General features: G+C 35.3%; 1 protein-coding gene across 1 annotated transcript; it reads left to right on the plus strand.

Annotated features, from left to right (window-relative positions):
• The first annotated feature begins 8,286 nt into the window (after nucleotides 1-8,286).
• Nucleotides 8,287-25,692, plus strand: LOC110451120 (b(0,+)-type amino acid transporter 1-like). The gene is made up of 14 exons (XM_021498981.1): nucleotides 8,287-8,526; nucleotides 13,196-13,393; nucleotides 15,971-16,072; nucleotides 17,733-17,975; nucleotides 19,185-19,310; nucleotides 19,480-19,579; nucleotides 19,690-19,734; nucleotides 20,238-20,361; nucleotides 20,883-20,986; nucleotides 21,309-21,405; nucleotides 22,165-22,314; nucleotides 22,525-22,711; nucleotides 23,284-23,332; nucleotides 24,135-25,692. Exons 1-14 carry the CDS (start codon nucleotides 8,511-8,513, stop codon nucleotides 24,451-24,453), a joined length of 1,860 nt encoding a protein of 619 aa, XP_021354656.1. The 5' UTR covers nucleotides 8,287-8,510; the 3' UTR covers nucleotides 24,454-25,692.
• Nucleotides 25,693-26,740: the final 1,048 nt, after the last annotated feature.

Raw genomic sequence — 26,740 nt, forward strand, 5'->3', positions numbered from 1 at the left:
AGCATCTGTGCCACATAGCATTTAAGGTTACCGGTTTTTTTTTGGTTTTTGTTTTGTTTTCCAGAAGTTAAATTGACAGAAACAATTGTATTGCCATATTCGTTCGTTCGCCGACGTTAAGATTAATTATGAGTAGTTAGTATTGTCTTCAATGATAAATTTCTGGGGTCGTTGTGTGACATGATAAAATATCCTTATCTGCCAAGGTCATGCCTACGTCACAGAGATGAGAGATTTACGACTGCAGTACATGCACGGCAAGAGAGCAAATTCCGGTACGCAGCCTACCTGTGCTATTATATATCTTTTTTACAACCATTATGAAACAAATTATTTCAAATTTTATTAATCCCCTTATTGGCCCGGATGTTAGCGCGAGGGGTTCTTATTGTGGGAGGGAACCGGAGTACCCGGTGCAAACCAACGTAACCGGGCAAGTGACCCCATACCTTTTTACGTTCGATCGGAGAATCGAATCCCGACCGCCTTGGCGAAAGGCAAGTGCGCTAACCACTGCACCACCAAACCAAACTACCTGTGCTACTGTATTACATGATGAACTCAAAACACAGACAAGTAAATGCACCTTTAAAATTGGTAATATATTTACACTTCACAATAGAGGAAGTTGTAAAACAACATTTAAATCTAGAAGTTAATTGAGTGCTGGTCAATTTCAAATTAATAATGAGTAAAGCGTATACATTAATAATTCCCAATTAGTCCTGGATTGGTAAACAATTGTATATGGTTGCCAGAGGAAAGGGAGAGACGATGGGAGTACATGTATGTGAGAGGGAGAACAAGGCAGGGTTTATCAGGAGTGCAGGGAACGAGTTTGGAGAGGGAAGGGGTGATGGAGGAATCGCGAGCTTATCAAGACGTTTAAACAACATCTTAAACTTTGTTTTAGAAACTGAATTTATCATCAAATCAATAATGTGTTTTACATCAACATTGCCCTTCGCAAAATGACCTCGTGAGATCAACGTGTAGACTTTAAAAGCTGACGATGATTCATTGTAATGTACAATACAATATCTGTGCGTGTTGGTGCACATCCAACGACCATCATTTAATGTGACGTCATAGACAAAGGTCAAGTGCGACGATTTGACAAGAGATCACGTGTCAGGGTTTCCGACAGGTCATGTGATTAATGACGTTGGTTCCTCCTTTTTTTTTTTGCAATAGCAGCGAGCAATCAAGAGCATCCGGGTTTGTACAAACGACGCGTTCGATCACTTAACAGTATATTTCATCGTTTGACGATAGTCGTCAGTTTTTAAAACGCCATCTCCATATTATCATACAACATGTGAATCAATTTTTCAAAATAGAAATAGATAAGAAAAGGATGGAGCACACACAAAGCTGTTGTCGTGGTAACGATAACGATCACATGACGTGCCGTATAAACACGTATAGTTGTCACTGCCGCGAGTTACTGTAAACGTTCATATTTTAGCGGTAGTCTTATTATGGTGATTTATGCGTTAAACATTGAATTCACTCATTAAGTTCCTGCTTATTGTTCTCCATTACATATTTTTGTGCTGCGTTGATTCATCATTGCGCTAATCTATTATTATTAGGGAAATGCTTTTAAATCGTACATATGGTATTGTAGTACGGAAAGAATAGTCCCTTCTTTTCTATAGTTACATGTTGACATATGCTTACGGAAAGGTGGGACTGTTGTTATAGAACTGTCAGCGCTGTATTTCACTCTCGAATGGAGAACATCTGTATGCAGGGCTCCGGCCTGATATTATCAGTTTGTATTGTTTTGAAAGACATAAGTATTCCGTTTCAAAAATGTCTTTTTCAGCATTATCTATTTACCGTGTGTGAACCAGACAGGCATATCAAGCTTGTAAAAATTGACAATATTGATGTCACTGAATCCGTCTATAATTATTCCCCAACGAACAGTTATTCTCACCGCTTGCCTACCACTGATACATGTGTGTAGCAGATGACAGGAAGCAATATTGGACTGTTTCATGATTCAGGCTAAAGGAAAACTGAGAAAATCGGAGCTAAAAGTCAAATAACTTGAAATAAATTAAAATATTGGTTAGAAAGAATACTTTATCTCAACAAAACTTTATAAACAGCACCAAGTGGCATTGAAGAGCGTTTCCTGTTTCCGTAACCTCCGTTATACTATCTCCTGTTGGTCAAATGCAGGAAAGTTAAGTAACAACATCTTTGATGCACATAATCATTTTCCTCCATCTTGTTTCTGGTGAATATTTTGTGAAAAACATTGGTTTACACTGATTATTGACTATCATTCCACGCAGTTTTCTGCAATCTTGTAGCTTGAAGCTATTCTTGCATGGTTTACGTAAAACAACAATGACAAAAATAAATCATAGTTTCTAGCCGAACGTTGTTAGTTTTCATATCTTTTCAAAGCAATTGTATTGCAACAGAAATAGAAAATGGATTAGGCACAAGTATCGCCTATTAAAACCCTTTCCATGGCGTATTTGGTAAGTAGTAAAGGGTTGAAAAGAATCTTTCCTCTTTTGATATAAATTTTAAAATGTTTAATTAATCTACATCTGATACAGGTCTATATAGATGAGAATTATGGTCATTTTGTGTAGCAAATGATAACTTTCCCTTTCTGTATTGACCTTCAAATTTCGTTTTTCCACTTGTTATGTTGATAAAGGTAGCCAATGACATAACTATAATAAACAAAAAGGTTATGACGACAAACGTAATATTTCTGCGGCAAACATGTAGATTAGAACTTTTTGTCAAGAAAATGCAGATACTTCGGGCAAACAGTAGCGAAGCAAATACTAAATAAGGAGCTTGGAATTGCATATTACTCTTTTGAGAAGTATAATTGACTATCTTGGAATGATATAATTCGAGATAGCGATTTACCCAACCGTTCTTGACGTCCTGAAGGCAAGATATATAGCTTACAAAGAGAAGTTTGTTCTGTCTTTGAGTTGTAGATCTGTGGGATAAATGAAATTCGGTATGCTATCACAGGAAAAACCAACATCAATATATCTAGTTATCACAAACAGATATTTATGATAGAAATTATGCAAATTTTGTCTCCATTTTTGAAATCTTCTTTCGTGACTTGAAACAACAACAATTATATAGCCGAAATTCCTACCCGTGTACTTCCCACTGCTACCAAAAACAATGTCATCGTTACTGTTGTGTAAAGAAGACAGAGCGTCTAGTTTTCCCCTCAGGGTTTGACTGATGATTCTTTATTTCTTTATATTTGTTGATACAATCATTTTTCTCACCAAACATATTTGACAAAATTACAAGAAGACTATTTAAATTTAAGTGTATAATGTGACATCGTTGGCTAGACTTCAATGGAGTTTTTAGTTTTATTAATGTTAATATGTATTAAGCTGCTTATGTACATGAAAACATAGTTGCTAAGGCGGTAGAATCTGCTTCAGGATTTCTTAGAATCTGGGGTTTGCCTAGAAGGACGAGACAGCTGTATGGTACATTGACCTAGATCAGAAGGACGAGACAGCTGTATAGTACATTGACATAGACCTAGAAGGACGAGACAGCTGTATGGTACATTGACCTGGACCTAGAAGGACGATGCAGCTGTATGGTACATTGACCTAGATCAGAAGGACGAGACAGCTGTATAGTACATTGACATAGACCTAGAAGGACGAGACAGATGTATGGTACATTGACCTGGACCTAGAAGGACGAGACAGCTGTATGGTACATTGACCCAGACCTAGAAGGACGAGACAGCTGTATGGTACATTGACCTAGACCTAGAAGGACGAGACAGCTGTATGGTACATTGACCTAGACCTAGAAGGACGAGACAGCTGTATGGTACATTGACCTAGACCTAGAAGGACGAGACAGCTGTATGGTAAATTGACCTAGACCTAGAAGGACGAGACAGCTGTATGGTACATTGACCTAGATCAGAAGGACGAGACAGCCGTATGGTATATTGACCTAGATCAGAAGGACGAGAAAGCCGTATGGTACCAAATGTTACCAAATTTTAGAAGTGAAATAACGTGTATGTATTACGTTATCTTTTCCATCTTATAGATTTTCCTTAAAATTATATAAGTTAGAATCGATAAGCAATATGCATGTTTTCTCATGTTAATTTTAATAGAAATCTGTTATGTCTATATCGTGTAGTACCTGTCTGCCAAAGGTATACCATAATGAGGACCAGCCTCATCCATTATTGTCTTTGTGTGTCACGACGCAGGATCAATGGAAAACTGGCGTATTGACCTGACTGTGACCTTAGCGTCGCGACAGGTCAGATAGGGACAGAATTTGACAGTATAGAATGGTCAATGATGTCGGTTTCGTTAATTAGTATCCAGTCAGTGTTTCCGGAATTTGTGCTTTCTATTTAAGTAACATATTTTGCTGTCTGGTCCAGACTAATGGTCTGGATTATAAATAAATAGTGTGTATTTGTGTTTAGACGCTTCGATAAGGTGATTCTAAAATAAACAGTATTTATCTGTGTTAGATGGTCTACACTAACGGGTGTGGCAGGCCGTATTTGTTTTGTATTAAAGGGTTTTATTGTCGAACCATCTGTACCGAAAACTCGTCCAGATACATCGTCATCTCGGTCTGTCAGATACAGATGTGAGCTCATCCTGGACACAAGTTTGATTTGTGTGGTTCGTTTGTCCAGAAACAAGATCAATATGATATCATGTCGGTGAACATTCCTCAAAATTTTATCACGCAGATGATTACGCAGGTGTTTGCAAACAGGTTGAAATTTTAATTGAAATTGACGTCGAAAGAGGAATGAGTGAAAAATTAAGCAATGAGCCCAACTGAGTGAATGTCTTAATTGTCATATTGTAGTGACATCATACTTAACAATAAACCAATATTGGGTCAGTGCTTATAATATTAATGTGTCAACGAAGGAACCAATGGGAATACAGGATTCAAAGCAAAGTCATGATATATATCTATACATGTAAACACTACATTATCGATACATTTACATTGATACAGTAGCGATGTGGCTTAGTAATGAAACATAGCTATATGCGTTGTATGTTTAAAATAAATGATATCAGACAGATCTAAATATCGAAAAGAGGAAAGCAAAAAGCAATTGAAGACAATCTAAATCAGCGTGTATTTTTTTGTGAAAATTTAAAACAATGCAAAGGGATCATTTTTGATCACGTAGCGTTTGTGCTTAAATCTTCTCTTTCAAAAAGTCCGTTAAGCCGGTCGCCGTGATCGTATGATATTTCCGTTATAATTTTTTTTTCTATTTTGTCTGTTTCGATAAAATAATCAGCTTATCACTTTGCAGTTATTGTAAGATAGCTTATGCTCGCTTTAATATGAAGAGGAATGCTAGACTCTTGTTTTGACGGCGCTGTGACTCTTCAAGGTTGGCAATTGTAAGGCTTCACTAGGTAAATGAAAACAATTCTATCAAGGTGATAAAATTGTACATTTTAGTTCAAAAGTTTGATTTTCAGAGTTTGACAGACTAAACATTATTGTTGATTCTAATCTGTTAAGATTACTAAATTTCATATTTGTAAAACATACATCAATACTGATTTTTATGATAAAGTATGAAAATCGGTACTTTCAAAGTGACATAGCTGTGATTAACTAATGTGTTTGTGACTGGTACTAAATCACTATGCCGGTGACCTCGATGATTTTTGTACTGTGACGTACAACGCATTCCATGCATGTTCTGAATTGAAGATGAAGGATTGCCCATATCAAGATAATTACAAATTTACTGTGAAGCACAAATAGTCTAAATTCTTCACCAAATAGTATAACTGTCGGTGTTACCTAACATATCCATACCTATACAGTACGTAGTGTAATGCAGAGTCTGTCTGTATCAATAACCATGTGTACACTGTATCAACAACTTGGTGATGTCAATATTGACTTGATATCCGATTTCTTCATCATCTCGGACTTATCCGATAAACTTGACAGAGTGCAATGATATTCTTGTTGTCGTCATTACCTATCTCTAAAGGTCATGGTTTACTGTTTCGTAAGAAGATGCTCCATTACTTAGATATAGGACGATATTCACCTTTAAGACGCACTGTTTATATTGTTACAATTAACTACGATGAACCATATGATTATATTGTTTTAAATATAAGTATAAGCTTGATTTATTTTACAACAATTGTGAGAAAGTTTTCTCAGCTATTATTCATCACTCTTGTTGGCTCGGTTAAAAGAGCGCAGAGGGTCTTAATGTGGGAGGAAACCGGAGTACCCGGGTAAAACCCACGTGGTCGGATAGGCGTCCCAATAGTAAAACCTCAAAATATTACCAACTATGTCTATCAATATCACATGGCTGGCATTGACATTGAAAACAAGGCTAGGTAAACATATGTGCTGATAAGTATTTCAGCATAGAACGGGTTACGGCTTACAACACATTTGCTTACTTTTTAACAAAGGTTAATTTGCCTTGACCTGATAATAAAATAATTTGGTTTGGAATCTTTGATACTTTCTGCCAATCATTATCATGTTTTACTCACATGATAGTGATTGGCAAACTTAAAATGTAATGCATTATTCATTTTTTATATATCAAATAAGAGAAGAAAAAAAGATAATACCGTAATGTAAGCATGACCGTTTGTCAAATCAAAGTAATGTCATGTTTCCAAAAAGCTAATCGGGTTGGTGACAAGCATTGAAAACAATTTCAACCTTTTCATCACAAACCGAAAAATAGTATTTCCAAATGACATCATGATGACGACCATAGATATATTTTTCACCAGCGTACATCACTCAAAACCTGGTGTTGTGAGTTTTTCTGTCAGTTGTCGACATTTGTTACGAGAATTGAAATTCAGCAAGCCCGTGAATCTCAAATCACATGCGACCTAGAGACATAATCAATATTACATGTACTATCACGAAATGGAAATTTCGGAAAATCGACATTAATCTTATTTTTCTTTTCAATCTACTATGTATCAATAATGTTGCGTAATCCCAAAAGTTATAAAGCAACACCAAAAATAACCGTATTCGATTAGCAAGATCCTTAAGATATAAAGCAACACAAAATATGACCGTATTCGATTGATGAATGCGCCTTATAAATTACATGTTTGACACAAGATAAGGTGCAGACAAAAGTAAAATGTCTGCTGAAATGTTGTAACCAGGGTTTGAAAACTATTTTAAAATCAATGATTAGAATTATTATTAATATTTCGTTCATAATGGTATGGTATTAAAAAAACACGCGTGAAAACAATCTTCAAAATATATGAAAAACGCAATATTTTCTATCACACTCCAAAGAAATAAAAAAGGATTCTCTCATTGCTTATACATTATCGTTTGTGACAACAATGCTCATTCCTTCGGTTGAAATTAGTAAAAGATACACTGTAAAACAAAAAGATAAAAAAACAAATGTTAAGGTATTCCATTTTGAATCAAGGACATACAAAACTCGTTCACTGTAAATTGGTTTATTATAATATGATTACGTTTTGATATAATATTCTGTAGAACACGTAGTAATACAAGTGTAGAGTAAGTTTAGTTGTTACAGGGTGTGATAAACTATGCTTCATTACAACATATGGTGGTATACGAGTATGGCTTACAATTCCCCGGTTCTCCTCTTGGGAACATGATATTGTTTGACCTATATTTACCTGACGACTGTCGCCTTTAAAGCAGGACACACTTTTTTGCAATGCTTCCGTTTGACTTGTCATGCCAGTTTAATCATTTTTTAATCAGCGTTATGAATTTTTTCCTCTTCGATATACTGTTATTTCCTTTGTTCATTTTTTTTTTTTATTAAAGTTAATATTTAAAAAATTGATTTTAAAGTATACTTTATCATAATATATCGCGCTTTAAGTACAATGTGATTAACATAGTATAGTTAAATATGTTATCAAAGATTGAATCACAGTGTTGCGCTAGATTTAAATGATATGGGTGTTCGATATTAAATATATGTTTCTGAATCTCTACAGCGGGTCCTTTATGTTTGAAGCTCCTCGTGTTGATTGTAAACAATACAAGACTGTTTTATCTTACCCAAGTATCCTCATAGTTCCTTACCTTTGACTGAAGAGATAACAGAAATATTGATATTACTAACCGGACAGATACGGGAATTCACCTCGGAAACCAATTTGTATAGGGCGATAGCACGTTTTGGTAAAAAAACATTTTTAAATTAGATAAAAATCGGATGGGTGAATCAATCAGAAACTTTGTTACACACGTTTTCGTTTAATTCTAAAACAATCAGACATGAATTGTTTCTAAATGCGTCTGTGTGTTGTCTTTAGTTTGTCCCGATTACTTCAGATAAAGATAAACAGATCGACCTATACTTACGATAACAGCGACAGGCTAGATCTGGTAACTCTGGTCACGTGTGCCCAAAGATTCATTACTATTAGGATTATCCGACTGAGAACACAAGCTTTACAATGAGCCGATATGCAGGTAAGACAGATGTTTAATTTTACTTAGTAAACTATGAGGATGGTTGGTGAAGGGAGGGGGTAATCAATATATAATCGGATCACCAAATGACATAATATTATTCGTGACATCTAATTCTATTATCTAATGTTGACAGTAGTAGTGAAGACGAGAAATTGAATGCACATTAGAGGAGATTATAATTATTTTACAGGTTATCAGAAATAGATACATATCTCGTTAACATGTTAACGATGTATGTGATAAATATTAAAACTGTAGTTTGATATTGATTTATAATTTATAATTTTGCTGCTATATATATTTTTCAGTAAACAGACATTAGGCATGATTTTTTTTTCTTAATAAAATATATCTTACGTTTCAACAAACTATCCGTTTATAAATTATTTCGTAAAAGAAAGAAAAAAGAAAAGATAAGATAAATATGACATCACATTTCTCATCATAATCAATTGTATATCATGAAAGATGAAAGTAACACATACACACAGGTGACTGTACTTTTTGGTAATATATATGGTATGTCAGAAATGAATTACACTGCATCACAACGCTGTTTCGTCCTGATAGGAGTCCCGACTCACAACAAGTATCAGGAGGACAGTGATTTTTAAAATGTTCATATCGAACATTTATATTTGCGTATACAATTAATATATACCATAACTATATATATGTCAATCAACTTATTCTAGCTACACATATATTTATAATATTATTTTTAACATTGATATTATTAAAATATTCCATTTAAAAATAAAAACAATTTAGCAACTATTTTTCTTGCATGATATTTCTGTAGAAGATCAACAATTTAAATGTTTGAAATCACTAAAGATGATTTATTCATGATTAAGTAAATGAATAGGAAAACATTGAAATATCTGAACAAAAAATAAATAAATTGATTAGTAAAAATGAAATTATAGAAAAGAAATCATTCTCTCAAGCAAATAAGCTCATAAATCACCAAAAGTCGTGTTAACAGGGACAAATAGGTTCAATAAATATTTCAAGATAAAAAACAACCGAGTCTTTACAAACATTGCGGGTTTTCAGTCGTCAAATATGACCCTGACGTAAGATTGGTATAAATCCTTCTACTGAAGGCGTAGGTGCACTGAGATGTTTAACTGTTTTCATACTACGGATCTATGATCGTTAATCCTACGGGATTAACGATAACACACGAAGTGGTGAACCTGTTGTCGGACATGTGTTTTATGAGGATCTGTTAAAGGGAAAGAAAAAATGTGACAATTTCGTATATAAAAGTGTTGAGGAGCATCTTTGAGCTCATTATGTCCACTATTGAACATTCGAAACGCATACAAAAGTGAAGCTGAAGAATTATTGAAAAGCACGATATAACATTATTTAATACTAAGTTATATAGATGGAGAAAAGTTTCAATTTAGCCTAGTTATTAATATCTACTATATGTGTTAACTCTAAAAGATGGCTGCAATGTAGTTGATTTATATAAAATAAACATATTAACGCATATTTCAATTACAACCAATTGTTCCCGTACTCGTGATTATATTTACTTTCTTACAACATTTACCTAACGTTTCAGAAACAAAATACACACTACATGAGTTCTTTCCTTATTGAAACGCCGTAAGCCAATTTGTTTATAGAGACAAGACAACACTCGTATCCCTGATAAGGCCATACTTGCATATGTGTAATCTGTATTTCATTGTAAAAAGTCAACAGCTCTGCTTACAATGACTTCTTTACGGTAAAGTACACGTTGCCCTATAACTTTTCTTCATATAGAGTTCATAACGAGGAGCTATCGCTTCGAGTAGATGCAAACAATCTATTTATATGTGATGTTGTTTAGCTAGGGCGTGATGGAAAATCCCCAAATCCACGTTCTGCCATTAACCATTAACATATGAAAACTTTGATAAAATGATAAAAGATAACGGAGGTGCGATGGGTTTCTTTCTAAGAACTAAAAGCGCTATCTACGAGTCTCACCACACAAATATGCACTGAATCAACGTGGAATTCTCGTGCTTTCAGTTGCTAAATTTCTCGATCAGTCCATTTTTAGTTTAGTTTTAGACGTTTTAAAGGCTTGGATTTAATAAATATACACGTATATTTATATACTGTGAAATCACTAGATTTTGTGAGGTGTTTGATTTCGTTGATTTCGTGGGTAATCTTACTGCACCAATTAGTAGGTCCGTGAAATGATTACTAGGTAAGGCATAATTAAAGCTATTCTCGGTATGAAAGGACACCCGTAAAATACGAATTCATGTACTCAAGAAATGGTGTGTTTTTGGGAGAAACCATTAAACTTGGACCCCACGAAAGTATCTGATTTCACAGTATATATGTGTGAATATTCCTGAATAGATAATTGCAAAAACATCGAGTGCTCTTTTATTTTCACCTCTCGTAGTAATGCGATGTTTCGGGAAATGTAAGTACATTTACAACATCTGATATGACAAATGAATTAATTATCTTGGCCAACCTTCAATGTCACATGAAGCAAATATTTTCAAAGTTTTAAACAGCTTCTACTATATAACAAAGAGCCATAGGGTCATGACATTTTTTGCTTGTAGAAAGTTGTAGCGAATGGTTTTCGAGTTTGTTCGGGTGACTGTACCTAATTTACCATTAAGGTTACAGGGGGCAACCTTGTTCAAATTTTGAACAATCCTTTCTTAAGATCCGAAAAACTGAGATAGAAATAAATGATCTTAAACAATTTTTAACAGTTTTGTGTTGCAAAGGTCCTCATGGTGTAAAGTAATTTTATTTTTTCCTGTCGTGTAAGACTGATTGTTATTCAAGTTTGTTCAATAGATTTAACCTTGACCCACTTTGAAGGTCGATTGTATTGCCAATAGCATTAGATAACAGGTGAAGACTACAGGCCAATTATACATGTTGCTGTCAGTATTGTTTTGTTGCTAGTACCAAATATATCCGTAATGTACAGAACTATTAGTGATTTACAACACCATCTTTACACTTTAGGTGGTCGGGTGGTGTAGTTTGTAGCGTATTGGTTTTTCATATAGACGACCACGGTTCGATTCCTCGATCGGATACGAAATGATATCGTTCACTTTCTCGACTATGGGGATTTTTTCAAGGAACTTTGGTTTCCTCTTACATTAAGACATCCTGCTAACATCTGAGTCAACAAGAGGGAATATAATTTACAGATAAATCCTGTAAATTTAAAACCAACACGTTTAATCGCTAATGGATCAGAACCAGAAGACATTTTTCCCCATTTAAATGAATTGTGTGTCACTTTCAATTTTTTTTCACCGTTAAACATAATGAGAGATTCACATTGCCCACCTATAATGTCACAGACATGTGAGTCGAAGTCCCCTTAGGTTTAAGATTATTATCGGGAGTGCGACTTTAGCCTTCGGTAGAATGTCCACTTTAGTTTCACAGTTGTGAGTTTCATTCATAAAACACGTATCTTTCCCCTTATCTCGCTATGAGTAGTTGTTTGTGTACGATAAACACGTGTGGTCTCCTTTCCGGTCTCAACGACTATCTGATTTCGTTAGACATGACAACGGATCTTAAAAAGAATAATATAATGAAAATTGATAAAATACTATTTCAAAATCAAATACAAAAATATCCGCACATAAATACAAGATCACTGTCGACTCTATATAGATTAAAAATTAAAAATTAAATGATTGTTAAAGATCTGCAATATATCGATAGAACCTCTGATGAACACTACATAACTTAAAACAGGGTTTTCTACCAAAGATCCGTGTGTGTATAGACACTTTGTTAATGTCTATGTGTGGTGACAAAGTGTTCTTGTGTGTTAAAGCTGCGGCAGATATAGCCCTGTGTTGACAGTGGTGTATATTGCCCTGCGTTGACACTGTGGTGTATATTGCCCTGTGTTGACACTGTGGTAGATATTGCCCTGCGTTGACACTGTGGTATATATTTCCCTGCGTTGACACTGTGGTATATATTGCCATGCGTTGACGTTGCGAAATATATGAAAATATTGCCCTGTGTTTACACTTTGGCCGATATTGTCATGTATTGTTGTGTTGACACTGTGGTATTATTGCCCTGTGTTGTTGCTGCGTTAACGCTGCGGCAGTTAGTGCCCTGTATTGACACTGTGGTGTATTTTGCCCGGCGTTGACACTGTGGTGTATATTGCACTGTGTTGACACTGTTGTATATATTGCCCTGCATTCACGACATGGTATATATTGCCCTGTGTTGACACTGCTGTAGATATTGTCCTTCTGTGTTAATGTTTTGTTACATGTTTGCCCTATGCATAGATGCTGGAGTGTATGTTTTCTTTTAACGTGTTGACGTAGTTGTAGATATCAACCTTATGAGTTGACATTTGAGTATATGTTAACCTCCATACTTCATTCTTAATCAATATTAAACTACGACTTTCGATATATCTTGCATAATTTTGAAAATGTAAAAGGTTAACATTTATCAAGAGTGTCAGACATTAAAATGAAGGTTTTAAATCAATTATTGTTAATGTATTGTTTTTTTTTATTTGCATCATTCCTTCTACTGAAGAAATATACATACATGTTCAAATGATTTCTTTTTATTAACTCTTTCTACCCACTGTTACTATAGATCTCGTTTGGTTTACTTTTAGCGAGGAAGCGTTTCAATAACAGCGGGCACGGGAGGCACACTTCAGGTCAGACAGACCTGTATGACGTATCAGTATGGGTGACGACACAGTCACGTGGTGCATACCGCGATGAGGTATTACGGCAACCAAAGAAGAAGAGCAGATCCAAGGAGGTCGGCTTGTTATTTGGCGGCTCACTCATAATGCAGACTGTCATCGGTGAGTACGTAACGATGATAACGGTTTCCCTACTGCCTTCAAAACAGTTTGACGAGTTGGACGTTGTCCGTTTGTGAGATACGGGACGGGCCTTGTGAGCTGATGTTTTTTCTAGCGCCGCATTTTCAAAGCCTGCATTAACATTCGCAGGTTCAGCACAACATATCCATGAATATATTAAACTAGAAAATTAAACAAAAACGTAGTATTTGGTCCAAATCGAGGCCAAAAGTTGTCAATTCTATCATGCCCATATATGCATGCACGCGGACAGAAAAAAAAATCCTGGACATTTATTAAGATGTACATGTATAACAACACAGATTATTATAAATAGTTAATCATGTACTTTTAACAGGACATGCATTGCAATCTGTTCAGCAAGCTCCATACAAAATAAAGGAATCATTTCATCCATTTTTAAAACGATTAACTATCATTTAGCAAGGTTGGCTGATGTTTAATTATCATTCGGCAATGTTGACTCCTGGTTAACTTTCATTCGCCAAGTTGTACTGCTGGTTAATTACGATTTAGCAAGGTTAACTGTTGGTTTTCTATCATTCAGCAAGTTTTACTGCTGGTTAAATATCATTTAGCAAGGTTAACTGCTGTTTAACTATTATTCAGCAAGGTTGACTGCTGTTCAAAAAACAATATGGTGCAGAAAACATTTACTTTCTTTGGCTCTCTGCGTCGACCTACTGTTATCGACAATTTCATATATATTCCTTTCTCGGTACTTTAGTGACAATTTTCCTAGGAGACTCGTTCCCCTAATAATGTCGTCCATGGATATTAATTAGATGTTAATGCTATCAATATACTGAAGAAATTTCTCACAACTCTCAATTTGGAAACCTTGTATTCGCCAGTAATACATACAATCATAGTTTGCTAAAATATGCGAAAATATATGAGTTAACAGTATGTTTAATATCAATAACAAGTATGCATGCGCAGATATTGCAGCCATATCAAGTACTTGTAGGCTTTTTGAATTGTCAGAGACGTGTTTACAGTTTATCACACAGTTCCTTTTGTGATAGATATCGTGTGACGTCATGTGATCTTGACCCGGGTTTTACGGCAATGTGACGAGGTTGAATCTTTATAATTGTTATGTTGATAAGAAACAAGATATCATTCAGCAGGTATTTACCACACAAACGAGCAAACGTGCAAACGATCATATCATAGTGCTTAACATGTTGACTAAATACGTATATTTCTTGAATGTGCGGAAATTATTATTAACTTACGAATCCAGAATTAGGTGCAAATAAGTGTATGCATCGTATCTTGCTTGATCAAAGAAAAAACTACCATGTTCCAGGGAGTGTCATGTATATATAACCAACGTCAAATTATGACGTCATAATAATGATGACGCTAACAGCCCGGTCATGACTTTAATAAATGATATGAATGCAAACTGAGTTCGTTTATGCATCACTTCGTTGATAAGGAGTACCAGCTCAAACGGAGAATGGTTTTATATCAAAATTTTAATTATTTCGTGGATATATATATTCATGAATGAAAATTACACTCGAGAATCTGTTTTTGTTTTCAGTCAAAATCATCAGTTCATTTATCAATACGTTTCCGGAGGAATGAATTTTACACTTCTGCCTATGGGATTATGACAGTCCTAGTCATCTCATGAACGGACATGTTTTAACAGACAAAATCATGCTTCAGTATATGTCTACATCCTGGTCAACGTTACACATGGTTTCCTGTATTATGAAATCATTAATTTTCGAGGTTTTTTTTAATTTGTTGATTTCTTGGGCAATCTTTATCCACGAATTCATAGGTCCAAAAAATAATTACAAGTTTGATATCAAGCATTTTCCCATTTGATAGGGTACTCGTTATCCGCATTTTCATTTACCTTGGATTCAATGAAAATATCTGATCGCACAGTATTTAACTTGTGTCATTGTTTATCCTCAAACCAAATGAGTATCATTTTTTTCTCTTGATAAAATAGAATGAAGCGCATGGTACTGTATACGTGAAATTTTCGCCCAGTCAAACTTTCGCCCTCCGCTAGAAAAAATCCATATTCGCCCAGTGATAATTTAGTCTTCAGATATAATTACTATGCATATCATGTTCTTTACTGATGCAACGACGAATACGCCGTCATTTCGTCGGGCAGAAAAGGAGAAAAATTAAACTGCAGCAGAAAATGTCCTGGTATACAGCTGTTAAAATTCATGGAGACGTTTCGCCAAATTGCAATAAGGGGCGGAATGGGTAATCATGTTACCGTTCCCCATGGCTGCCTGCAGTATTAGCAGTAAAATAGTGCAATTAGAAGCAAACTGTTTCTAAGATTTGTGACAGATAATCATGACTTCATTGATGTTTTCAGCGGTTTAGAGTCGAGACACCAATCATTTACACTCTTTGCTTGGCAAAGCAAACAGACGTTTTCGAAAGGCTCAAAAAATTAGTTTTCAACTCCTGTTTTTGTTCAAAACAAACTTGGCCTTCATTATTCATACAAAACTGATGAATCTTATTCAGTATATGTTTTGTTCTAATACATCCGTCTATCTGTAGGTCCCGGAATCTTCACCTCGCCAAAGGGAGTGACCGAGGCCGCGGGGTCAGTCGGACTTAACTTGGTGATCTGGGCAATATGTGGTATATTCACCACTATGGGTAGGTAATCATACCAAAATATATTTAAACATGTATATAATAGTATCATACCTCATCTTTATAACAATGTGTCTGATTGGATGATATTGGTCACATGATGGGGAAATAAAACATCATGTCGCCTTCACGCGCTCAGGTTTCGCCGAACATATCTAAGCGATAATCTTATAATACAGGGCTGATTATAAGTGTAAAGTGATATAATGTATATTTTGCTATTTCATTTATTTTTGTGCAAATTCATCAATGCAACAACCTTTTAAACTCGAAAATGCAAACATTGGTATATTTTTTAGGCGGTCGGAGGGGTTGTATAAAATGAATGTTGTTGTGACCGACAGTTTGAGGTTGAAATTGATTAGTTTGTCTGGGACGTTTTCGCTTGTGCTTTTTCACTCGGTTTTATAAAATCTGGTACGCAAGTATATTGTTTTTTTTACTGTTGTAAGAGTTCAAACAAACGATAAATGTGTTTTCCTTCTTTTGTTATGTCTATTAGTAAAATGGAGCTGGTACATTTTAAAAACTCTTCATCGTTTACATACCAACATTATGTTTTATTTTTATTACTTCTGCAAGTTGCCTTACTTAATTAATGTTGATCGAGATGACCGTCTGTATTCTAGTGCATTTTATATGGTTAGACGCAAATGACATATACAAACACGTCACCGTTTACATTAGTTTGATTTTATTTGATAATGGAAACCCGTAAGACATTATATTCTTCAACGTTGAGTAGTTGTCTCTTTCAAAATCAAATATGCTTCCATATAAAACAAGGCACCACCTTAAATAAACACATTAATTTAACATCATGGCATACCGTCGGCTAACACCATACGCGTCGTGAGCAATTCCGGTGTCGAGCAGGAACGCTAGTGACAAGGAGGTGAAAAGGGTTCAACATGGGATTATGTCAAACCGTGTCAAACTTTTACGTTTTTCAACAGTAGATAATTCTTTTTGGTCTCGGTTACAGTGACATGTCAAGGTGAATAGTCTATATAAATTCAGGTCTATATCGATTTGGATGTTTACGTTTCAGAAGATGATGAATGCGTCGAGCAAAACAAATGCGGACAACTCAAAGGCGTATCAATAAACTCGGTCAATGTCATTTTAGTAAATCTTTTGGTCGTCCTGAAATTGTTTCAGTCCCGAAATAGAACATCTTGATGAAACTATTAAAGTTTGAATGTTATTAATGTTTAGAGCCATCATTATTTGTCAACTAATAAATATACTCTTTTATATAAGAATTCAACCTTTCGGAGTATTTGAAAATGTCAATATGATATAAAGCATCAATTTGTTTTAAAGCCAAAACAATACTTTTTTCTCATATCAAATGCGGGAATGCTTTGTTGTTTTTTGTTTTGTTTTGTTTTGTTATTTTTTGTTTGTTTGTTTGTTTGTTCGTTTGGGTTTTCATTTTAGTTTTATTTTATCAATACAACATTTCTCCATCATATGACTACTGTAGACCACTTGATTTACGCCATTTTATACCCAACGACATAAAATGGTGTTGAAGTAGTTTACTTTTAATCAGTTAATAGTATGAATAATGCTGGATATTGTTTTTCGGACAATCTGACATTGCAAATTTGAAGGAATGCTAGCGTTGCAATATTTAATATTTCCTCTTCACTTACAGCGGCCCTCTGCTTTGCCGAGATGCAGATCTTTGTGAAGCGGGACGGGTGCGAGTACGGGTATATTCACAAAGCGTTTGGTCCGCTGCCGTCTTTTGTCTATACCTGGATGAGGATCGCGGTGGCGGAGCCTATCACTACCGCTGTGTTCGCTCTAGCATTCGCACACTATATAGCAGACGCCATTATCGACAATTGTGGGCCGCCAAAGTTACTGGAACAAATGCTGACGGTTTCCATTATATGTAAGTGATGATATATTCAACCTTTATATCATTATTGAACAAATCTATGTGATTATTGTTCTCATGTTAAATTCCTGGTGAAGAGTAATCCGTTATCGTTTGTGTTTGACAAAGGGTCAGACTGACAGGAAATTCGACAAATGTCCAGGCCGTCGATATAACTTAGTTGCGTGCATAATCTCTTCAGTCTCTTCATTAAGGATGTTATAGGTAAACAATCACTGCGAACCACTTTTAATGACTTGACGACCTTATCTTCCCAATGTTTAGATTTTAAATTTCTTTTCCGCAGTAAGAGCCTGCAATTGTATGGAGCCTTGTCTCTTTCCTGTTGTTTTGATATTATGAATGTATGTCAGTGTATTTTCGTTCGACCTCCCGCGTGTATTTTTCTTTTATTTAACGTTTGTCATGTTATCTAAGCATTGATACGTTAAACTATCAATCAAAGGATTGAATTGCATCCCATAACGTTGAAGGCATATTAGTTGTAGTGATCAATAAGTTCCTTTCTAGTAAGTTAATGCTTTAGAGGAGTGTATTCAATAGGCTGACGTCCATTAACTCAGGAGCTTCCCCTAAATTTACCTAGCATTCATCACACGTAATTAGGGTTTGGTGAAAACTGTTTTAGGTGGCTATTGTTATCTTATTATGAAATGTTCTATTTCTTTGTGTGATGTTTTGTTGTCACTACCCCATCTTTCACCTTGAGGAAATGACATTATCTGGATTTGACCTATACAAAAATGACGGTATATGTCGATAAAAGCAGTAATATTGCTCACTCTACCAGAACATATGAGGGCTATTAACGAAACCGTCCTCATGATCGAACCAAGATTCTGTGCTCAAACCAATATTTGTTTGAGTTACATATTAATAAAAAATATCTACATTTTGCCCAAAATTTGGAAGAAATCGTGAAGGGACTGGAAGCAGAATACCGTTTGTAATGTTATCACTTCAATTTGATCGTGTCATATGAATTAATTAGTTACGTCAAATAACTATGAGTGCAGAATTCATATTTAAAAATGACAATAGTTCCATGAAAACGGACCCTGGTCTTATTCCCTTGGTCCTTTTACAGAGGTCTCCATATATTGATTTCTTCACTAATATTCTCTCCTTGTTTAATTTATTGTTTCGTTTATTTTGAGTTCGAAATGCGGTTTTGTTCATATATGTTTGGTATTTATTTTACAGTGAGTTTGGCTATTCTAAACACGTATAGCCTCCGCCTGGCTAGGCAGATCCAATCACTGGCTAACCTCGGCAAAATTGTTACCATCGGCATAATCATCGTCACAGGCGCATACAGACTGGGAGCAGGTATGACCTCAGCATATGATATTACCATCATTATTTCAGTTATTAATTTCCTATGTCCTGAAAATATAGCTGCTTATTAACGACTTTGCATGTAACAACTTTAACGGCGAGTTATAATAATAATGATAATAATAATAATGCGAGGTTTTTATATGCACGTTTCCGATAGGAGAAACAGGTGGCTTGAAGGAAGGATTCGACAACACGGAAACCAATCATAGCAAGATCATCATTGGGATCTACAACTGTCTTTGGGCATACGGTGGCTGGTAGGTCTGAATTTTACTTAACCCCTTCCCTACCCCCTCTGTCTGTTTGCCTAGTAACGGCGAATCACATGACAGGACCACCAGATAAGTCGATCTTTGTGTGCTTTCAGGGCCTATGTTCCCAACGTCACGGCTGCTGTCAGAAAGCCCCCGAAGTGAGTATCACGGAATCCCAACATTTGAAATTTTACGTGCGGTCTAGTACTCGGCACTCCAATGTTCGGGAACGCTGCGTGACTTTGTCTGGTTAGGCTTATTACTCGTATAAGTATGCGTGTTGAGCATCATACAAAACATACGGCCGTTTTGGACTCGTCTAGGGGTATTTTGAATGGTAGAGTACTGTACCTTTGTTCTTCTATAACAGGACCACGATGAACGATGTGAATCTGCTAGGTTGTTTACAACCTTAGTCATTTATCACATCGTTCTTTAATCAAGCCACACCAAAATTTTAATATAACTGTCTCAATACCCAGAAAATGTTTTATAATGACACCTAAGTCTGTTTCTGTACAATATTGGACCAAGTAGTTCAACAATTTTACAATCCAGTCATTTGCGCTTTGGAAAAATGGTTGGTTTGATTATGGAGGGTCCGCTGTAGTCCAGTAAGACCCAATATCAGGACGGTTCTGATCATCTTTGTTTCCCGCAGAAACCTGCCACGACTGGTGAAAATCATCATCCCTTCCGTCATGGTCATCTACCTGCTTACTGTGACGTCATACTTCACTGTACTTACAGAGGAGGAGATGGTTGGAGCTCATTCCTTTGGTGTGGTACGTATCTCTTTTCGCTTGAGTAGTAGTGTTTGGCCTTTCATTTGAACGCATAATAGTAAAAATTCAAACAAAACTGTGTATGCAGATATCTTGTGTCTTCACAAGTAGTGTTTGAAGAAATATCGATGGTGTCTAAAGCTATCACAATTGTGCTCTAATACATCATGGTTTTGTATCAAATCGTCACACCTGTTTCTGATGCCATCATAATGGTGCTTGAAGCCACCCGGTTGTATCCAATTTCCAACAAAAGACGCTATCTTGGAATTTCTGCAAGACGTTTGTAAGCGTCAACGTGGTTAAATATTTAATTTATAATTTGAATGAAAATAATATCAGTGGAAAAATATTTAAAGTGGAAGGTGTTTAAGGGAGAGTCCCACAAAACGTCTACCGTATACAAGTCTTAAAATGTTATTTTCTTTATAAATTTATGTTATTATTTCTATATTTATGCAAATATTTTTCTGCTATTTATAATATTACTAATATGTCTCGTGAATCAAATTTCTTTACAGTTATGGGGGAGAAAAGCACTTGGAAAAGCAGCTTTCATCATTCCTATAGGTGTCGCTATGGTGGCGTTAGGAAACGCCAATAACACTTTTCTTTCTTCTGGCAGGTAAAGTCTGGGTTTTTTTCTGGAAATTGTAGAAACGTTTACTTATAATCAATATAATTATGAAAATTAAACTTTTATTTTGTAAAAATATTCACAAATAATTTGCAAAATATGTCATGCTTCTATGCAATAATAACGAAATCATGTACGAAAATCAAGACGGAATAAACCAATAGAGCTACAATTAACGAAGGAAGACAAATTTACTCTTCCACGGTTACGTAATAAAATTCATCTCGACAGAACCGCTGGGCTATTATTCCATATAAACTGACATCACTCAATGTTAACTTGTAGTATATAATATTTGGTGATATTTCAGACTATCCCAGTTCTCCGTTCATGATGGCTACATACCGGATGTCTTGTCGTTCGTTCATGTAAAAACCAAAGCACCACTTCCGGCAATCATATTGCGCGTAAGTATACATACCCATATTAATAGTCGATTGCTTGAAATATTAAGCGCATTACGATAAAATTACAACCAGGACCCTTTGAATTATGTCTGATATGTATAGATGTACTATACCCCAAATCCATGACAAACAATGTATATGATAACCATTTTTTAAACGTTTGAATGTCTGTTCTTCCTTTTCTGTTTGAAAACATAAATCGTCTCTTTATGATTTGTTAGAACACTGTACTCTTTTGACAATCAGTAGTTTTCTTTGAGGATGGTCCCACTTTCTAAAGCATTGGCAATTTAAAGGAACGCTGCTACATAATGAGAAAAACCTCCTATTTCTTCTGAGGTTACTTTTGCTTTTCTTGAAGACAATACAATGTATCCTTTTTTCCCGAACACAATATACCACCCTACATTTTCAGGTTCATCTGTCGGATGTATTGGAAGAATTGTAACTGCATCTGCAGTATTAATGTAGGCTCCTTTTCAAATGTTTATGATAAAACTGTAATTAAAATCAATGAAGTCCAAAAATGGAGCAGCTTATACAATAAATCACTTGCGAGAGATCAATTTTGCTTTATATTCACGAGATGGTCTTTTGAATCATCAGCGAGTAATTGTTTCATACATAATTACTTCCAATGTTGCAAAATCACCTGTAAATAGCGATTTATAGAATTCGCGCGAAACACCTTCATGCAAAGTTTGCGAAGATAAGGCTAATAATAGTATTAAATGCAACTGCTTACCTGTGTCTTCCCAGGCGGTGAGTGGTGTAGTGATTGCCCTGGCGGTGGACGTGTCACAGATGGTGCGTTTCTGGGTGTTTACCGTGTGGTTATTCCATGGACTTGCGGTTGGTGGACTGCTTATCATGAGGATCCGAAAACCACACCTAGACAGACCATATAAAGTAAGATATACTCTCATAAATTACTAGTGGAATTTTGGAGCACATCTATATTAACACATACAACTCATATTCCCTTATTTTCAAAAACATTTGTATTTCTTGGAAACACAAATTTCAACTGATCAAGGTGTGAGCATCATGCTAAAGCATTTTTAGGATTCAACTGTTGGGCATTTCTTAAAACAACTTTATGAAATATTTTATCCGCAGGTTAACATAATCATTCCGTTCCTGGTGACCTTAGGCTCGGTCTATTTAATCTTGGCGCCCTTCATTGCGAACGAGCCCCGACCCGAGTTCATCTTTTCCCTGTGTCTGGCCGCCCTCTCGATGCTGTGCTACTTCCCATTCGTACGCTGGAACTGCAGCGAACATATGAGTGGTGGCAAATTCACAGGTTTGTGCCTTGTAATAGCAGACAGTGGTAATTAGATGAGCATTGAACTGTGATCTTTTATGTAAAACGGAAATATTTCGTGAAAGTTTAACCAAAGTTTCTGCATAAATGCTGTTTGGTTGATGTCAATGATATTTAAAAGCAGTTAAGGACCCCTCTTTCGCTGCATTATATTATTTAGTGTATGCAGCAATCTCTCTTGGTTTCGATTTGGATTTAACGGTAGCATGGTTTTGCCAGGAAGCTCAGTCGGTAAGAGCAATTGTATACCAAGCTAAAGTCAAGGGTTCGAATCCCTGTCTAGTCCCGCTGAAATGTCCGGTAAATCTGTGCATGGCTTCAGATTTTGGAAGTGGTACAGGGACATACCTGCATTTGAGACCCTAATATTATCCTTATCAGATTTGACTTTGGACATTTGAAATTCCCTTGGTTTACATATATATTTTCATAAAGCAACTCAAAGGTTTTATCTGTATGGAGTTATCAGGCAAACAACTATCACTTCATGTAGCATTTTAACATTTATTATCATCAACATTATCATCATTATTCCTTTTTTCTACTTGCAGACAAACTTACAGTTTTTCTTCAGCTGTTTTTGAACGTTTCACCATTTATGTAAGTTCATAACGAAACACAAAGAACTTATTTGGTTTTAATTTAAACAAATGGAACTCTATAGAAAGTATTTTCTCTTCACAAGTTATAGGTACCAATCCCTTTATTGTGAAATCAGATATTTTCTTGGTGCCCAAATTCCGTGGTTTCCCGACAATATACCATTTCTTTGTCCATGAATTCTTGGATTACGAAATCCCAATCAAACGGATAATTGCTTTATGTAAAACTTACAATTTAGTGATTTCACAGTAGATTGTATCTTAATTCAATCCTTGGAAACTATAGCTCTAGAACACATTCTTGAAATAACTTAATATCAATGGAGAATGCGGCAGCACCGCTAATGCATCTTCTGGAGGAATGTAAACTTTTTTTCAAGAGCGTGCTCTATAGAACCTTACAGTTTTGGCTGAATATTAAGATTTCATAAATGTATAACGTAAATAGTGATAGTGAGATGATGGTAAAATGTGATAAGTTTATGGTGAAAAAGTAAATTGGCAACAGTGACTTGCTTTCAATATCTGCATAGTTTTTAACAAACATTTAATTTTAGTTTGATAAAACAGGTGATAAGAATGCATCTAAATTTCATGAACCACTTTGAAGCTCGTTTCATAAATATCTTTTGAGATAATTGACAGTTGACATATATAAGAAACACGTTGATATCTACAATGTTGCACTCTAAAAATCTATGTTCTCATGGTTAAATGGTTTTTTTTTCAAATGGATTGAACACAAATCACTTGTATATAGAGCTATGCATACATCTATATTAAATTTATATTTTTAACAGCAAGCGGTACAAGCGGAGGTTACGTACTAAACGCCGCCACGGACCTGCTACAGTGAGCCCTGTTGTCCCGGATAAGCCGGTTGTGCAAGAACCTAGTTCTCCATCCTCGGACATGCCTTTCTCTGACACCATGTCCATTTTTACTATTGACACTATAGATGATCTCGACGATACAATGACTGTTGATGACCGGGAGTCGGTTGTTTCATTCAATACTAACTATTCTTACCGAACAAACCTGTCGTTCCGGACGCGATCTTCAAGTTCCAGTTCTCGACCACCACCGTATGAAGAGGCCATTGAAATAACAAAACTCTGACACAAGCTTAAATTTTGACCCAAAAAGGGAAATTTAACCCCAAGCTTGACCCTTCTACTGTTTTTGACCTGGTGTAATACTCAAACAAATCCCAGTAGTGCTCAAGAAGAACAAAACAATTTCGATCCATAGATCCTAGCTCGTCGAGGGATTCACCCGTGGCGTCCTAGAAACCATGCATGCATGGTTTCACATGTATCACAACAGAATCCGGCATCACAAGGGCAGAGAAGACTCGTCAAAACAGTTTATCTGGTGTTGAAATGTACTACAAGTCTAATACAACCATACAAGAGCAACGTTTGGTCCTGGAAATGACAGAACGTTTGTCTTTGAAAGACATTTGTGCAGTTTACCAAACGGTTACTCGTGTACTTGGTGCAAAAGCTTCAGTTATAGTGCTAAATAATAACACATGAAACGTGATAAATGTTTGCATAATTTATATTTTGTGACTTAACTTAATATTATTTAATATTTATAATCGTGATATCATAGCGGTCTGATTAAAATCATAGTTATGCAATAGCTAGTATAAGTACGCTTTAAAACAAGTAAAAACAAAAACAAAAACAATACGAACTTACATCTATCAATATGTAAGGCCTGTTTCGATTGGATGGAGAGGAAATCCCCTGTCCTTCTAGTGTATTAATTGGTTTTTGAACCAATTGACCAAGTAATAGGACCACGTTGAAACATCCTTAATGCATTTATTGTCGAGATGTTATTTCGTTCTTAAAAACTAGGTATAGAGCAAGAATTGGCCTGCCTGAGTATAGTAAGATTCAACAAGCCCCTAAAATGATATCGTCACCCTAAATGTCAACCCCCTGGTAAGTCATATTCAAAGAACCTAATTAAAAATCGGAATATATTTGTGTAATTTTGATATGTTGAACATGTATATATGCTAATTAAATGGCCAATTTAATGTAGTCAATACTTAAGCATCAAGTTTGATGTATTAAAAAAAATAGCTCATCGGTCTTATAATATGTCAATCTCTCTTGCGGCTGTACTGAGTCCTAAGAAATGATAAACTGTTTAAAGTTCATTTATATACCAAGGTCATGCGGAGCTTACTAAAAGGCATACCGGCCTCAGAATAGGATGTTTGTTGATATTGGAATGTATAAAGCGCATAGTAGAACGTCTGAGCAACAACGTTTTTTTGATATAACCATAAAAATTACATAAACATTATATAAATTGTCCTTTTTTAACATTTGATGCAGTGTCAATATTTATAACATGTGTAGCATATTCACATAATATAAAGTTCATTTATCGATCAAGGTTACTTAGCCTTTATTTTTATTTTTATAATCTGCTAAAATGTATTACCAGGGGATGTTGAGGTCGGTATTCCACTCAACAGCTAGTAAAAGATAAATCAAGCATCGCATGACCTTAGTATAGAAATAAACGTTAAATAATATGTCAGTTCTTAGAACTCAGTTGCGTCGCAAAAGAGATGGAGATGTTATACATTCGGTGAACTATTTTTATGAAGACATCGATCGACCTTAATTAGTGACTACGTTAAGCTGGCTATGTACCATTTCAATAACGAATGTACAAGTTCATTATATATCAAATTATACATATAAGTTCCGAATTTTAATTGAGGTCTTTGAATATGACTTAGCAGGGGGTTGAAATTGAGGGTGACTATGGCATCTTTCAGGGAGCTAAATGAACCTTAATGATGCTATTCGTTTCAGCGCATCACTCTCCGACAATTATGCTAGGAGGAAATTATTAATGTTTACATAATTTGTCGTAAAATTCATTTTTTTGTAATATTGAGATAGGATTTATCTTGCTACACCAACGCAAGGTTAATTGTCTGCCTCCCGCTTTCTTTAAAACGTTTAAATAAAATCATAGATTGTAGAGTGCAATCTCGAGTAACAATGTGGGTTTTGGGTTTAAAAGACCACCTATAGCCCTCTATCCCACATAATAATCGTATGCTAAAGTATTTATTGATATTTACAAGAAAATATTACACACTCGAATAAGATATATTATGGTGATGTTTTTATTGTCATGCAAGAAATAATTATCCATTTTCTGAAATTGACCGTGAAAATATTAAACACACGAATACTTTCATATATTGTCTATATTTCGATGTTATTTATATCTTCCATAAAATGCTTCGTATAATAAGAACATTGTAAAATTTAGAATGATATTGCTACTACTCGATGAAATAGTGTATACACCGGAAATATCATGAACATTAAAATAGTGTTGAGTTCCAGAAAAATCTTTGACC

This window comes from Mizuhopecten yessoensis, unplaced genomic scaffold (genome assembly GCF_002113885.1).
Source record: "Mizuhopecten yessoensis strain PY_sf001 unplaced genomic scaffold, ASM211388v2 scaffold5803, whole genome shotgun sequence".
NCBI classification, from domain to species: domain Eukaryota; kingdom Metazoa; phylum Mollusca; class Bivalvia; order Pectinida; family Pectinidae; genus Mizuhopecten; species Mizuhopecten yessoensis.

Bases quoted from the DNA above. Each gene is read 5' to 3' on its own strand.
- LOC110451120 (XM_021498981.1), top strand. The intron at 16,073-17,732 runs GTAGGTAATCAT...CTTCACTTACAG, and splicing joins TGGTATATTCACCACTATGG to CGGCCCTCTGCTTTGCCGAG. The intron at 19,311-19,479 runs GTATGACCTCAG...CGTTTCCGATAG, and splicing joins CGCATACAGACTGGGAGCAG to GAGAAACAGGTGGCTTGAAG.